The sequence below is a fragment of the Rhinatrema bivittatum genome, chromosome 12 (genome assembly GCF_901001135.1).
Source record: "Rhinatrema bivittatum chromosome 12, aRhiBiv1.1, whole genome shotgun sequence".
Classification (NCBI taxonomy): Eukaryota; Metazoa; Chordata; class Amphibia; order Gymnophiona; family Rhinatrematidae; genus Rhinatrema; species Rhinatrema bivittatum.
In genome coordinates, this window is record NC_042626.1 from 70219694 (window position 1) to 70234156 (window position 14463).

At 46.4% G+C, this 14463-nt stretch overlaps 1 protein-coding gene across 1 annotated transcript; it reads left to right on the top strand.

Annotated features, from left to right (window-relative positions):
* Nucleotides 1-2467: 2467 nt before the first annotated feature.
* On the top strand, nucleotides 2468-9498 carry LOC115074205 (keratin, type I cytoskeletal 19-like). Its single transcript, XM_029573462.1, has 9 exons — nucleotides 2468-2921; nucleotides 4116-4244; nucleotides 4794-4876; nucleotides 5379-5535; nucleotides 5850-6011; nucleotides 6084-6209; nucleotides 7173-7393; nucleotides 8171-8199; nucleotides 9243-9498. The coding sequence occupies exons 1-9, from the start codon at nucleotides 2616-2618 to the stop codon at nucleotides 9287-9289; spliced, it is 1260 nt and encodes a 419-aa protein (XP_029429322.1). The 5' UTR covers nucleotides 2468-2615; the 3' UTR covers nucleotides 9290-9498.
* The last annotated feature ends 4965 nt before the right edge of the window (nucleotides 9499-14463 follow it).

Consider the following 14463-nt stretch of genomic DNA (forward strand, 5'->3'; position numbering starts at 1 on the left):
GCCCAGCTCGATCGCTCCCTCCCACTCAGGAGGCTGCCTTGGCTGTGCCATCGCCTCGCCCGGCCAGGCTCGTGGTCACACGGGCCTGGGGATTCTTGGTGGTGGGGTGGCCCCTGCTTTTTGGAGCTTATTGCCTCAGGAGTTAAGGATAATTGAATGGGTAAAAGCCTTTCAAGTCCCATCTGAAGAGCTTTCTATCTAAACACGGTTTTAATGGGCAATATGACATTCAGCTTTCCCCACGCTCTGATTTGTTTCCCTCTTTTGCATTATATGTCCTCTCTCTGTGTATGTTTTATTGTAACCCGCCTAGGGCACAGAGCTGTACTCACCGCTTAGTGCCCTGACATGGAAATCCCCCCAGTGCAGAGAGGAGCGCTGGAAAGGTTACTCCTGCTCAGAGGTGGAGAAAGGTTTCCAGTACTTTTGTTAACCTATGGACAGAAGCAAGCGTTCTGCTGCCGGGGGCTGTAGTTGGGATTATGTTTTCGCTGAAAACCTGTTTTGAGCACAAAAACCATGGGTATAAATCATGTTTTTCTGTGTGCTAAGCCTTTCTTTGCACAGATTTTCTGGTGTGTGCTCATTTTTCAACTCCCCAAGGCACCAGTGCAAAAGCTCAGCTGATATGGGCTCCTTTCTGACCTTGGGCAAGTCCGTTTATTTCCCATTGCTGTAAGCTCTTCTGGGAAAGGGACTTATCCTACCTGAATTCTAATAACGCTGGAAGCTGCCGATTACTAATGAGAAAGGCAGGGTGAAGCAAGCAATAAACTAGTAATAATTGAATATGCTACCGGAGTTTAACATAAGCAAAAGGAATTACCTTGCCTATTTATTTCCTTAGCGGAGGAGAGCGACCCTTGTTCTGACTGATTTCAGGCAGCCCGAGAGCAAACACAGAGCAGGAATCATTAACTACTTCTGCAGAGTTTCTTTCTTAGATTCTGGGCTCTTGGGGGCAGGGAACTTGTGACCTGTGTTAACGGATTCACTGATTTAGAGGGCATCTTGGGCTTTTTTTGGCATTTGAGCACTAATCATCTGACAGAATTCATAAGATGCAAGGCAGAAAGAGCTCTTCTCTCCACTGAAGCAGGGGAAATTGTTTCTCGGGCTGTGCTTTGGACGAGAGTTATATTTGACGTAGTGGTGCACACCTTTCAGTGATCCCCTGCGTGAACGTGAGGCCCATTAAAGGCATTCTCAGCCTTGGAGCCGGGCAGTTACTAAGCAGGGCATTGCGTCCCCGCGTCTTTTCTAATTGCTGCTTCCTATGGGGCCGATGCTCACACGAGCGCACTGTTTAGCTCGCTGTCGGATGTGGGTTAAATAGGCGCTAATCCACCCCCTAATGCAATAGGGGATCAGCGCCTATTTAACGCGCATCCTACACGGAGTGAATGCGTTAGTGCTCATCACGTGCAAATACACGTGAAGGAGACTATTACTCATTCACGCCAAATGGAAAAAGATAAATGTGCGTCTCAGACGCACATTTATCGCTCAGATATTAACGCCTGCCTGGAGCAGGCGTTAATATCTGAGCACATGTAAAAGAAGTACAGAAAAGCAGAAAAAACTGCTTTGCTGTACTTCTTCAGTAAAAAAGAAAAAAAAAACCTCAGCAGACAACCGAGTTCTGAAGACCGAGTTTACCGGCGTCCGTTTTCATTACTGGCAGACGGCCGGTTATGAAAACTGACGCTGAGTTTACCGGATTCGGTCTTCAAAACGGCAGCCGCTGCCGAGCCTCCTTGCTAGTGCGGTCCCCTAATTTGCATATTGCATGGCGCGCCCCCCCCCCCCTTGTGGGCGCCATGCGTGCACTAAAAAGTCAGCGCCCGCTTTCCGCAAAATCTATGGCATCGGCCCCTATGGCTGCTGGTCCACGGTGGCCATTACTGTTTGGGCAGCAGAATGAAATGTTTGGCCCTCCAGAGTCACCTTGAGATGGACGTAACAAAAAAATGAAGAAGCAGCTCCAAGCAGTGTCACAAACTCAACATCTCAGTTGCATATTCTGCTTTCAAGTTCCTGTTTGTTGCACTTTTTGACCCAGTGGCTCTGTCGGTGCAGTAACTTTTGTCACCGAGGTCTGGTCAGGCTCGGACTCTGCGTGAGTGCCAGCCGGGGTCCTGACATTTACCTGATCACAGTGCACCAGAAGTGCTACAAAGTCCCGGCAGAAGCCTGGTTTTGGCCCCCTTGTTCGCTTTAAGCTGCTCCCTGTGCCGCTCCTGGTCACTCGGTTGGGAGCAGTCGTGTTCGGCAGCGAGTCTAAAATTAAAGTGCAGTCTACTTGATTTTACCCATTTGGCACAGCTGCAGCAATGATGGTTTAACTTTCATCAGAAGAGTTGGGTCTTTTTTTTTTTTTTTTTTTTTAAATCTTGAAAATTAAAGTTCAACCAAGACAAAGCTTGCATGAGACAGCCCTGAGCTATCAGCTGATACTGTGATAGTTTGGAAGCAAACATTACTTAGGTTCCCTGCTTTAAGCCCACCCCACAGCTTGGCTGTGATCTCTATATATAGCACAGCCCTGGAGGCAGGGAGTGCAGCCTGGTCTCCAGCTTGCCCCTAGCAAGGTTTTGCCTCAGGTATCAGCAGACATGGCCAGTTTCTCGAGCCGTAGTTTTTCTCAGTCCTATAGCTCTAGGGGTGGCATTGTCAGTGCACCCCAGGCTGGCCAGAGAGCGCTCAGTGTGGCTGGAGGAGCGGGTGACACCGCTGCTCGCGGATCCTCTTCCAGCGCCAGCTTTGTCAAGGCTGGCATCGGAGGGGGCTACGGCTCAGCCTTCGGCACCGGTGCTGGCTTTGCTGGGGGCTTTCTTGCTAAAGAGCGTGGCTCCTTCAACATGAATGAGAAGGAGACGCTGCAGAACTTGAATGACCGTCTGGCGGCCTATCTGGAGAAGGTACGTACGTCCTCTGCTTTCAGAGCGCGTGCAGTGGGTCTGCAATACGAAGGGCTTTACCACATCAGTCTGAAGCATATGCGCCTCAGAGTCCTGCATGCTCCTCGCTCCAGCTTTAGTTTCTGCCTTACAAATCCTCTCAGCCTTTACAGTATCCTCCCTGTAAGGCAGTGACCCGAATTGCACTCCATAGTCTGTGTGTGAGCAAACCCAGGCCTTACACAGAGGGAAGAGCGCCCCTCCAGACTCTGTTTCTTGTCCCTTCTTCCAGCTGGGACTTTGTTTCCTTGATGGTAATATTCAGCGTTGGGTCTGCTGTGTCGGGAAGACACGGTGGAACAGGATAAGTGCCCTCTGCCACCTTTTGCAGCCTCCTGGCACTGCACCAGGCACCGGACAGGGCAGAGATGAGATGGACCTTGTGGTCCTTATCTGCCGGCAGATTCTAGGTTTCTGTCCTTTTGCAACGTTTGGCAGTTGGGGATTTTATGATTTGTTTTCTTCCTTAGAAAAGTTGTTAATGTCCAGACATTTTCAGAAACAGACCCAGTAATTAGGCAGGGAAGTGTTGTGAGCCTCTTTCAGAGATGGATTAGCCAGCTCCGTCCTTACTGCAGGAGGCCACGGGTCCCTTCTTCTAGTCACAGGCCCAAGGTATCAGCTTGCCTTACTGCTTTCTCTAACTCTCCTTTCTTTTATGCCCTACTTCATCTTATTTCTTGGGAATAAAAGTTGCTAGACCTGTGCTTATGGCCACATTCCCTAGTTTTAGAAACCTCCTTCCTGCAATGTAGAGTTATCCTTTACATGTGTCAGGGCAGTGCCTTCGTGAGGTTCTGTAAGGTTTATTCATATTTCTGATGGCAAAAGAGACCAAACGGGAAGAGTTTTCCAATGCTGGCCTGCAGGTCCTGCGAGTGAAGGGGAAATGGGGTGGGCATTTACATTATAGTAGCATTAATACCCAGGATAGGAAAGGTGCTTTTCATCTCTTTTTATACTATTTATGATCAAACACATTTCAGCTTCTGTTATGATGCATTTCCAAGCCGAATCCTTCCTGTTTTCAGTAATTAAACCATCGAGCGCACAAATTGCCAACTTATAACAATAGCCTTAGCTGCACTATGTTTGCGTCTGTTCCATTGCTAAGTTTCTTGCTTGCCTGTGCTGGGATTTTTACGACTTCCACAGGTACATTCGCTTGAGAAAGCCAACAGCCAGCTGGAGCTGCAGATCCACCAGTTTTTCGAGGGCAGGACGCCTGTGGCTGACCGTGACCTGAGCGGCTATTATGATGACATTACTGTGCTGAGATCAAAGGTACCAGCTTTTATGAAATGCATTGATTGCTCGATTTTGGCTTTTGACCAGTGACTCTGGTGTGCAGGCAGAACCGTGGACTCTGAGGAGGGGCATTCTTTAGAGCAGTAGATTCCCCGAGACACGCCACAGACCCAGAGAATGACAAAGTAAAAGCAATTCCCAGAGCTAATAAAGTTGAATGGACACATGTATATGGAGCCTGCAGCAGTCTGTGCTGGAGAGGAGCTAAGGCCTCCAGACTATTGTTCTGCAGCATAGCTGCCAATGATCCTTTTGTAGTGGTGAGAATGAAAAACTGCAGCTGAGGACACTTTGCTCCAAGATCCAACCTCCCTTTTTCTCCCCAAGGAGGTTTAGGGTAGTTCTCGATTGCCTTTCAGTGAGCTCATCCTGCCTTGGTGAAATGTACCTGCGGGGACTCAGATCCCGAGCTGGTCCTCTTTCTCTCATAGTCTCCCCCAGAGAGTTCTGTTGTTGTGTAAGTTCATTTTCTGGTTGTACATCTGCTCAGTGCTTGTTCCTCCCTTTTGTTTTCTTCTGATGCAGATTCAGGATGTCTCTTTGTATAATGCCAGGATGATCCTACAGATCGATAATGCTGAGCTTGCAGCGGAAGACTTTAAACTGAAGTAAGATGCTCAGTACCAAAAGAGCTTGGTCAATCAGCTATTGCCATTTTTGAGACTCCACCTCTTGCAAATTATGCATTAACAGTGAGAAAAAAAAAAACCCCTTACATTATAGCTCATGACCAGGAACCTGGTTGTCTGCTGAGCTCTGGAGATCTAGAGGATCTAAGTATATTGTCTTCATAATTTACAGTTGCTCAAATCTTTTTTCTTCAGTAAAAGTACATGACATATAGATTAGGAAAAAGCTCATTTTGGTTCAGATATTTCAGTGAAAAAAACTTTCTAACCATATTGCTGCATTCCCCCACAGAAAGAGATGCTCCCTTTATTCAGGCCAAAAAGACCACACCCTTACAGACCAAGGTAGCTTCTGATCTGGCTTTTGGCCTTAAATGTCTCTGAAAGTAAACACTTTGTTTGGATAGGTAGCCTTACGTGGTCCATTAGCCAAGAGGCTAATGGCTACCATCCATGCCAGTTTATGTCCTCTGTCTTCCAGGTATGAAACAGAACTGCGCGCTAGGCTGGGTGTGGAGGCCGACAACAGTGGCCTGCGCAAAGTCCTGGACGAGCTGACTATATCCAGGTCTAACCTGGAGATGCAGATTGAGAGCCTGCAAGAGGAGTTGCTTCAGCTGAAGAAGAACCACGAAGAGGTAAGGCTCCCGTCAAAACCTCGCCTGTTCCTTCTCACCAATCTGTACAGGACAGTGTGAGGGCAAAAGCAGAGCTGGATGATTGTGCAGTCAAACACTTTTGATGTCTTCATATGAGCAGCTGATATGGGGACTACCGTGGTCCCCAGAAACTACCAGATAGGAGAATCTAGAATAATATTTGAGCAGTTTGGTTGAGTATGGCTTCATGCAAAGAAAGGATCTACTTTCCTCCTTTAGTCTGCGTGCTGTCAGCCGGTCACAGAACGCGGCTCAGGCTACATGGTGACAAAGACCTTTCTTTACCACTACAGGAGAAGGCCAACCTAAGTGGCCAGTTGGGCGGCTCCGTCAGTGTGGAGCTGGATTCCACCCCAGGCATCGACCTGACGCAGGTCCTGGCAGACATGAGGGAACAGTACGAGGACATCATCAAGAGAAACCGTGAGGAAGTAGAGTCCTGGCACGATGCCCAGGTGCGCCCAGCTTCAGCTTCTGCCAGGGACAAAGCCGTGTCAACGCCTTATTTTCATTTTGTTCCTTTGCAGTGCGAGGTATTGAACAGGGAGGTTGCTACGCACACCGAAGCCATCCAGACATCGAAGGGAGAGGTCACTGACCGGAGGCGCACCATCCAAGGGCTGGAGATTGAGCTGCAGTCAGGCCTCAGCATGGTGAGCAGCTTGGGCAGGGAGAGCTTTCTCTCTGCTCACTGCCAATTTTGTGAGAAAGTCAAAGAGAAGGAGAGGACCTTTTGTAACATTTACTGTGGGCAGGGGATGGGACATATTTCCTAAGTATTCCTGCTCCTCCTGAGAGACCTGGGGGCGGTCTAATCATCATATATCTACTCTTGTAAACCAGTTGCTAGTTTTGGTGCTGGTTGCTGTGCCAGAGGTGTAACTGTAGCCTGAAAGTGAAGCCCAGCACTCACTCTGCATCCTGCATGCAATCTTTTTTCCCTCAGCAGTTTCTTCCTGCTCTGTAGGAACCTGATTTAATTGGACTAAGATGCCAGGAGCCTTCCTTCTCAGCTTCTTGGGATTGTTTGGCCCGTTTAGCCCAGCTGGTGCAGTGGCAGGCCCCAGCTCCCTGCGGAGCCTGATAAGCATGCACCCCGAGCCTGACCTGAAACCCAGCTGTGCCGGCTCAGGAGGTGTCCCGCATACAGCGTGGCTCAGACCGCCTCCACAGAGTCCCAAATGGTAGTGCACAGCCGCTGGCTGAGCGCAGATTTAACTGCAATGTTACACATGAGCAGGAAATGGGAGCACGAATACATGGAAAGTAGCAAACCATCGTAATTCATGCAGAGAGATTCTTGGATGGTAAAACAGTGCACAAGGAGATGACAGACAAAGCCTACTTTTTAGCCTGGATAGCTTGATTTTGAGACATTTTCCATTCTCAGAATGTTGATGTCCTCACACTGAATGGATCTCCCTGCAACAATAAGCCACAATTTATGATAAAAACACATTAGAGAGCTACGTTAGAATAATTTATAGCTGTGCATCAAAAGAGGGCAAGAGGAAAGATGAAAAAGAAAGGATGCAGGATTTCATGTCTCTTGTCCCAGATGAAGTCTGTGTTCCCTCAGAGAGGACATGAGCCTGCGGTTCCTTTTCTCTGGTTAGAAAGTGTCCCTGGAAGGCACGTTGTCGGAGACGGAAGCTCGGTATGCCGCTGAGCTGCAGAAGCTGCAGGGCTCCATCTCCAGGCTAGAGGTGGAGCTCTTTCGGGTGCGCTCCGATGCTTCCCGCCAGGCTGGCGAGTACAAACAGCTGCTGGACGTCAAGAACAGGCTGGAGATGGAAATCGCCACCTATCGCCATCTCCTGGAAGACGAAGACTCGAGGTAAGGCAGATAGGTCGGAGCCCTGGCTCTTAGACTCCAAGAAAACCAGGAAGCATTGTAGCTTTGTCAGTAGGTGCTGATGAAGGAATGGGTGTTTTTGTCAGGGCTAGAAAGGGTAATTGATGGAGCACTCATAGCCTTTCCTGAGATGCTTGGATTCCCTCTACCAGCAAGCATTTTTGTGACAGAACCAGAGGGTGGTGGCAAGGATGGGCGAGGAAGAAGAGCAGGGATCGAGCGGGGTCTCAGCAGGCAGGGGGGGAGGTGGCAGGCTGGATGAGCCAGGAGAGGCCTTGCCGCTAACTGTGCAGCAAAGAAAAGAAAAGAAAGAGAGAAAGAAAAGAAAGAGAGAAAGGAACAAGTTGTTTTTAGAGGGGGGTACAGAGTTAGGGAGGTGTTAAGACAGACAGAGATGCTCTCCAGTTGGTTGGGATGATTTTAGTTTGAGATGCATGTCATCGGTTTTGCCGCATCTCTCTGTCCGTGCACCTGCATCAGGGCCTCTCTCTCTGAACAGATTTTGCTGAAATTTCCTAGGTGCTAACTTGCTTGCCAAATTTCAGCCAGATCCATGTGGGGCAGGGCCCCCAGTAGATATGCCAAAAGAACAGGGGGGGCAAAACCCTAATTTGGCAGGAACAGCTGGGGAACTGGAGCTTAAAATACGTCTTCCTGGTGTTAGGCTAGCAGTGCGCCATCTCCAAATTGTAGACAGAAAAACCATGATGGCGTTTCGTATTGTAAACTCTTTTTTTGTCTCTCCCTTGCTTTCTGTAGCAAATCTTCTGTACATGAGACCCCGAAAGGTAAGCACTAGTCCTAAGGGCAGTGTGGGGGTCTCTCCATGGTCATAGCAGATTTCTGTAGCTTATACCCATTGGACCAGACCTTAATGTCGGACTGATTTTTAAATTTAGCACCCTGGGCATAAGTCCTGCAATGCCTTTTTGCTGAAACTTTCTTGCTTGTACAAATTTAACTGCAGAATTTTTTTTCCACCTAAAAGTTGTTATACATTAACAGAGATGCCAAGTTACCCAGTTCCAGGAGTGAGATTGTAGGCCAGTTCTGGTTTTTAATTTACATTCCAAAGCAGTGTGGGATTTGTAGTCCTGGATTCTACCCATTGGCATCAGTGCTGCAGGACCCATAATGTACAGCTGTGAGCTTCCAGGCTTGGCCTAGAAGCTCACAGCTGTACATTCAGTCTTTGGCTAAAGAGTCAGCTGCTTCAGAATCATGCAAACAAATGCACTTGCAGGCTTTCCCCAAAACTTACATTTCCTAGCGTGTAGCCAGATGGACTCAGGACCAATGGGTTTATGCTCCCCTGCCAGCAGATGGAGATGGAGAAATACTCAAAATCATGCAAACAAATGCACTTGCAGACTTTCCCCAAAATGTACATTTAAGTGTCCTGACTCTGAAAATGGTTTATTTCGTTTTTCAAACCACCCTATCACAACTCCTTTACCTTTGGAATTATCTACCCAAAGAGGCCTCTTAGTAATCCAGAAGACAGTCATGCTTATTTGCCCGAGCTTGTATCATCCCAGCTCACTCTGAAGCCCTCTTTAAATTTGGTATGCTATAGTCTCCTGATTGGGCTATTTCATGTAAATTAAGGGTAAAGGACTTTTATTAGAAGGCGTTCTGCTTTTCCTTTTGTAATGCACTATCATGTGTTAATTATTTTGCTGTGTTGTAACTGTGCTTGTTCAAGACATTATTTGTAAGGATAAAGATTGTATTTATTTATACTTTAGCGCGCCAGATCTGACCTCCTTCCTGTGAACCCCATTCTGAGCGTCACCTCCTCACCTCCGATTCTTCCTCTTTCTTCTTTCAGTGCCCAGTGTCAGCAGCGACAGAGGGAAAGGCAGCCGCAGATTCTGAGGGAGGGGGCCAGGGAGAGGCCACGTCCTGCTGTCTCCTCCTCGCAGTCAAAGAAATGACCCTGGGGAAATGGCGGAATGAAGGGGCTGCTGTCGGGCGCAGACTGATTTTTCTCGGGTGGTGGGGAGTGTGAGTTTCTAATCATCTCTCTTTTTTTTTTTTTCTGTGCAATTTCCATTCTAATAAAATCATCTTGGATGTTAAAATGAGTCTGTGAGCCTGCACGTGTTTATTTATTTATTTGCGGTTTTTATATACCGACATTTGTTTAGTCACATCTCAACAGAATATTGCAGCAGTGCTAAATAAACAAGCGGTTAGCAACTGTGCATTACAAATAATGACTTAACCAAAGGGAGATAGGGAAAGGGGGAACAAAGGAGAGGAAGAATAACGAAGTAAATAAAGTAAGTAAATAGTGTGCAAACAGTGAAACTGCTCAATGTTCAGAGACATTGAAAAGTTTTCTCCTCACAACCTTTCATCACTGTCCAGCCTTAAGGTCCACCACGTCGATGACTTCCTTGTTAACCCTTCCTGTAACCAGATCTCGAAGGGAATGGCCTTACTGTGATCGATAGAATTACACTAACAACGAGCTCTAACTTTCTGTCTACTGAAGGCAATTCTCAGAATCCGTTTCCTGGGTAATCGTATGCACAGAGGTCAACACCCAGGAAAGGAGTAGGCGCTCCTGGGGAAGAGTAACAATGTGTTTCAAATCTATCGGCATTATTTTGTATGGAAAAAGCAAGTTTCAATCTCTCTGGGGAAGGTTTTGAAGCCCATGGGTAAAAGCCAGATGTGGGCTCTGTATTAATGTGGGCCGATCTGGAAATTGTTCCTTCTCTACATGTAATGATTGTTGTTGGGTGTGCCGTTCACTCCGCTAGGCTGTGGATCCTTGGTTTCTCGGGCTAGCTGGTAGTCCCCTCCTCGTCTTCCATCTAAATACCTTCCCTTGTCTTGTGTTTTAACCAAAATAAACACTTCATACCGGCAATTTAAGAAACATCTTTTATTTGAATATTCCAGGAGAGTGCGAGATTACCAGCAAGGCAATTCAGAAGCAGTTTCCGAGAGCATTGTTTACATCCAACTTACACACCAATGAGCTCGTTTATTAGGTTCCATAGCATTTTCCTAATTTGTTGACATTAATGCACATCTTCTTAATAGGGCAGTATTATAATTTTATCTCATATATGTATCTTATTGAGCTGAGATTCTTGTAAATCGAGCCCAGAAGGCAGGAATGAAACATGAATGAAAAGAGTAAACTTGACATACTTTCTGACTTTTGGCCTACATTAGCTTGCCTGCTATCCGCAGATGTGGATTGTTTCACTGATTGCTACCAAGATGGAACCCCCCACTATCTAGATCTCAAAAGTAACCAATTAACTGCTTGTCCCATTCAACTATCAGGGAAAGCCTGCCTGATTTACAAGGAGTGGACTGCACTCCACCTTATGACCACCACTAAACCAACTACAAAGAAAAGTAAGCAAAAATAAACCCAAAGAAAACAGAAATTTCTCTCATCTATTATGTTAGAAAACCTATCCAAATCAGGTGGGGTCCCACACGAGGAAAGGGGGAAACAGGCTCCCCATCCAGAGAAGCAAGGCAAGGGACAAGCGTTCACTCACCAACCAGGTATATCACATTGCCTCTCCTTCTCATCTTATGCTCAAAAAAACGGTTGTGGTTTTATCCATAATAAACACCTCATACCAGCAGCTTAAGAAAGGTAAACTATTTGAATATTCCAGGAGAGTGTGAGACTACAAGCAAGGCAATTCAGAAGCAGTCAGAGCATTGTTTATACAATAGGTTAAATTCAATCTATACACCAATGAACTGGTTCGTTAGTTTTCATAACATTTCCCTAATTGGTTGACATTAACACAACAGTCTCTTAGTAGGATAATATTATTATTTTATCTCATATACGCATATATTAATGAGCTGGGATTCTTGTAAGTCATGTAATTTGTTGTAAATTGAGGCCAGAAGGCAGGAATAAAAATGGAATTAAACTTAAGGCTGAACTCTACATACTTTTTGATTTTTGGCCTACATTCTAGCATTTTGACATGTTCTGTCATGTCAGCATCTTTATAATAGTTTTTACAAGTCTGGTCAGTGTGATTCTCAAAGTGCAATGATAATAGCTTCATAGGAAAACCTTTTCAAAGCACTGTAACACTGCTTAACCAATTACTCACAGGGAGCATGACAAGGGCAACAATCCAAGTGCTTCTCCATGCAGTGAGTGTTGTAACAGAATATAGGGGGTCTATGTTCAGCTGCTGTCCAGCAGCACAAGTGAGCCAGATAAACTTATCTGGCTCACTTGGCTGAGATTTTGCCACTGAATACACTTGGCTAAGTTTATACAGCTAACTTTAGGACAGATGAATAACAGTCCTAGACTTAACTGGCTTATTAAGCCAGATAACACTGAATATCGGCACTTATGTGGCTAGTATAGACAGACAAGTATCCCCACCCCGGAATCCCCCTATCCCGCCCCTCATTTAGCCAGCTAACATTTTAGCTGGATTAAAATTTAACCAGCTAGGTGGCAGCTGCTGAGTGTGTCTGTATAAGTCCGAACTTAACTGGCTAAGTGGTGCCAAATTTTGGGCCCATAGGTTTTATTGCATTCCCTGCATGATAACTGCAAGCAAGAAAACCAATATGTGCTCTGTAATACACCCCAGTTGTTTAAGAATTCAGCTGCCCCACGTCTCTACCTCCAGCTGAGTCCGGTGTCTTTATGAGCATGTCACCTTCCACATTCAGTTCAAACAACTTCTTACATACAAGTGTATTCACTCTGCAGCTCCATGCTACCTTTCCTCTCTTAGCTCCCCTTGTGTCCTTCCCTCCTAATCTCTGTTAGCGAGACTGCTCCCATCTGTGCCCTCCTCCTCCATTGCTCATTCCAGACTCAGCACTTTTTGGCTTGTGGCACCGTGTGCCTCGAATGGCCTTCTTGAGTTGATAGGTCTTGCTCCATCTCGAGCTTATTCAAAGTCTGCTTAAAGACCCACCTATTTTGACGTTTCCAGATCTTGATCTTTCACTTTAGAGACCTTTCTGTGCTGACCTGATGAAAGGGACAGGGCTTTCTTAAGTTAATCACAAATGTTTTAAACTACTCCAGTACTTGTTTGTTGACTGTTGTTCCACATAGGGAACAACAGTCAACAAACAAGAGGTTTCTGCAGAGGTTCTGAAGTGAAGGTGCTGACTGGGACCCTAGCTGCTTGTCTTTCTCCTAATCTGAGCTAATCTAAACTGCCCTGTGTCCATGTCCACACCTACTGTCGCTGGCGGCACTGCTTACTCAACAGCTGGCACAAAGAATGCGGGCAGAAACTGGAGGGTGCCCTCCTCCCTCTCTGCCAGCGTCTTAGCTGTAGTGCAGCAGAGAGGCGGAGAAGGTCTTGGCCCCAAGCCAAACAGCAGAAGCTCATCAAACTCTTATGCCACCTCAAGTCAAAAACAGCGTTGGCTGCAAATGGGAAACCTTGGAGCTATGTCTGCTGGAGAACGTGGCACCTGAGCTCTGTGGCACGCAGAATAAGCTGCCCTGCTACATCATTGCCTTCTTCGCCTACTTCCTAAAGGAAGAACATTAGACTTAGGAGATATCCATGTCTGCGTGTGTGTCCCTATAATAACTTTTGTGTTGCATGTCCAATGCACAGGCGCAAGAAGAAGACAGCAGGTCTCTGATTGGTTACAGGGCAGGGAAAAAGAAGGAGGCATTCAATATGCCCATGTAGGCCAATCAGATGCCTTCTAGTCTGGCTGCTTCACTAGCGCAGCAGCTGCAGGGCGCCTGGAGATTATAGGAGTCTCCAGGTCAAATCTGGAGAGTTCCCAAGTATGATAATCATAAACTGAACCCCTTCAAATCTGAACTTCTCTGTCTGAGCTGCCGAGTTCATCCTCTGCTATCTCTACCTTTTCTTCTGTAACCCCTCTTCAGCCCAAAGAATAAGTATGAAGCTTCGGGGGTCAGCAACTAAAATATCTCAATGGACTTTTACATCTCAAATGTAGTAAGAACCTTCTTCATGTATGTACGTCAAGATTCTCGAACTAAGCAACTACCTCAACCAGCATAATCTAACTACTGTAATCCATGCACTAATTACCAGTTGAATTGACTATTGTAACTTATTACTGAATAGCCTCCACCTCCTACATAAGATCGTGCCTGGTAGGGTCCAAAGCAACTGATCACATTAGTCCTATCCTACACAAATGGTAGGCTCCAGGGTATCTCTCTGTTGTGAGTTCAGGATCCCCCCCCCCCCCCCCCACACACACACACACATGCAAATAATAACTACTAGAAAAGTATTAAAAGATACATATAAAGATAGCAATTCTTACGTTCCTATTGAAAGTTGAAATGGGCCCAAATGCCCTACTACCAGTTTCTTGTCTGACCTGGGCTAACAGTTCTCATGGGATCAGTGCATAAACATTTCTGAGTATAAACATCTGCATAGCCCTTAGAAGCAATAATCGCCATAGTTCCCAGAGACATCTAGAGAGGACTCTCTGATCATAACAGCATTTCCAGCGGGTGTCATAGACATCTTCCTTCTCTGCAACCTTTTTTACCTGACAGTTCCTGTACTAACTGAGCATGGCTAAGTGTGGCCAGCAAATTAGACAAATCCCCATTACACTCTCCCTGCTTCTTACCTCTTACACGCCCACCAAAGACCTCCAATCTTCCCAAAAAGCCCATCTATCTGTCCCTTCTCTGTCATCCATGAAACTGAAATGAACAAGACTGCGGGCTTTCAGCTGCTAGGCACCCAAAATCTGAAACGAAGTACCACTATCTCTTCTCCTTGAACAGTGCTACCTCACTTACCGGAAAACGTAAAGGCAATGGCTGTTCAACCAAGCCTTTTCCCAGTGTGTTCATTAATCGAGTATCACTATCCACTACACCAGGACATGTATGCAAGGCCGACTGCACATGACACTATAACGCATGTTGCTGCTAATCCAGTCTAAAGTGATTGTGATCCAGTTTGAGGCCATTCTTGGAAAAAAGTGCCGTAAGCAGCAATCACAGTTTTCGCCAGGGGGCCTTTGTAGAACAATGTTTGTCACAGGGAGAGAGCAGCATCAAG

Excerpts from the sequence above, each read along its gene's own strand:
- LOC115074205 (XM_029573462.1), top strand. The coding sequence starts at position 2,616 with ATGGCCAGTTTCTCGAGCCGTAGTTTTTCTCAGTCCTATAGCTCTAGG. Across the intron at positions 4,877-5,378 it reads GCGGAAGACTTTAAACTGAA|GTATGAAACAGAACTGCGCG; the intron begins GTAAGATGCTCA and ends TCTGTCTTCCAG. Across the intron at positions 5,536-5,849 it reads TGAAGAAGAACCACGAAGAG|GAGAAGGCCAACCTAAGTGG; the intron begins GTAAGGCTCCCG and ends TTACCACTACAG.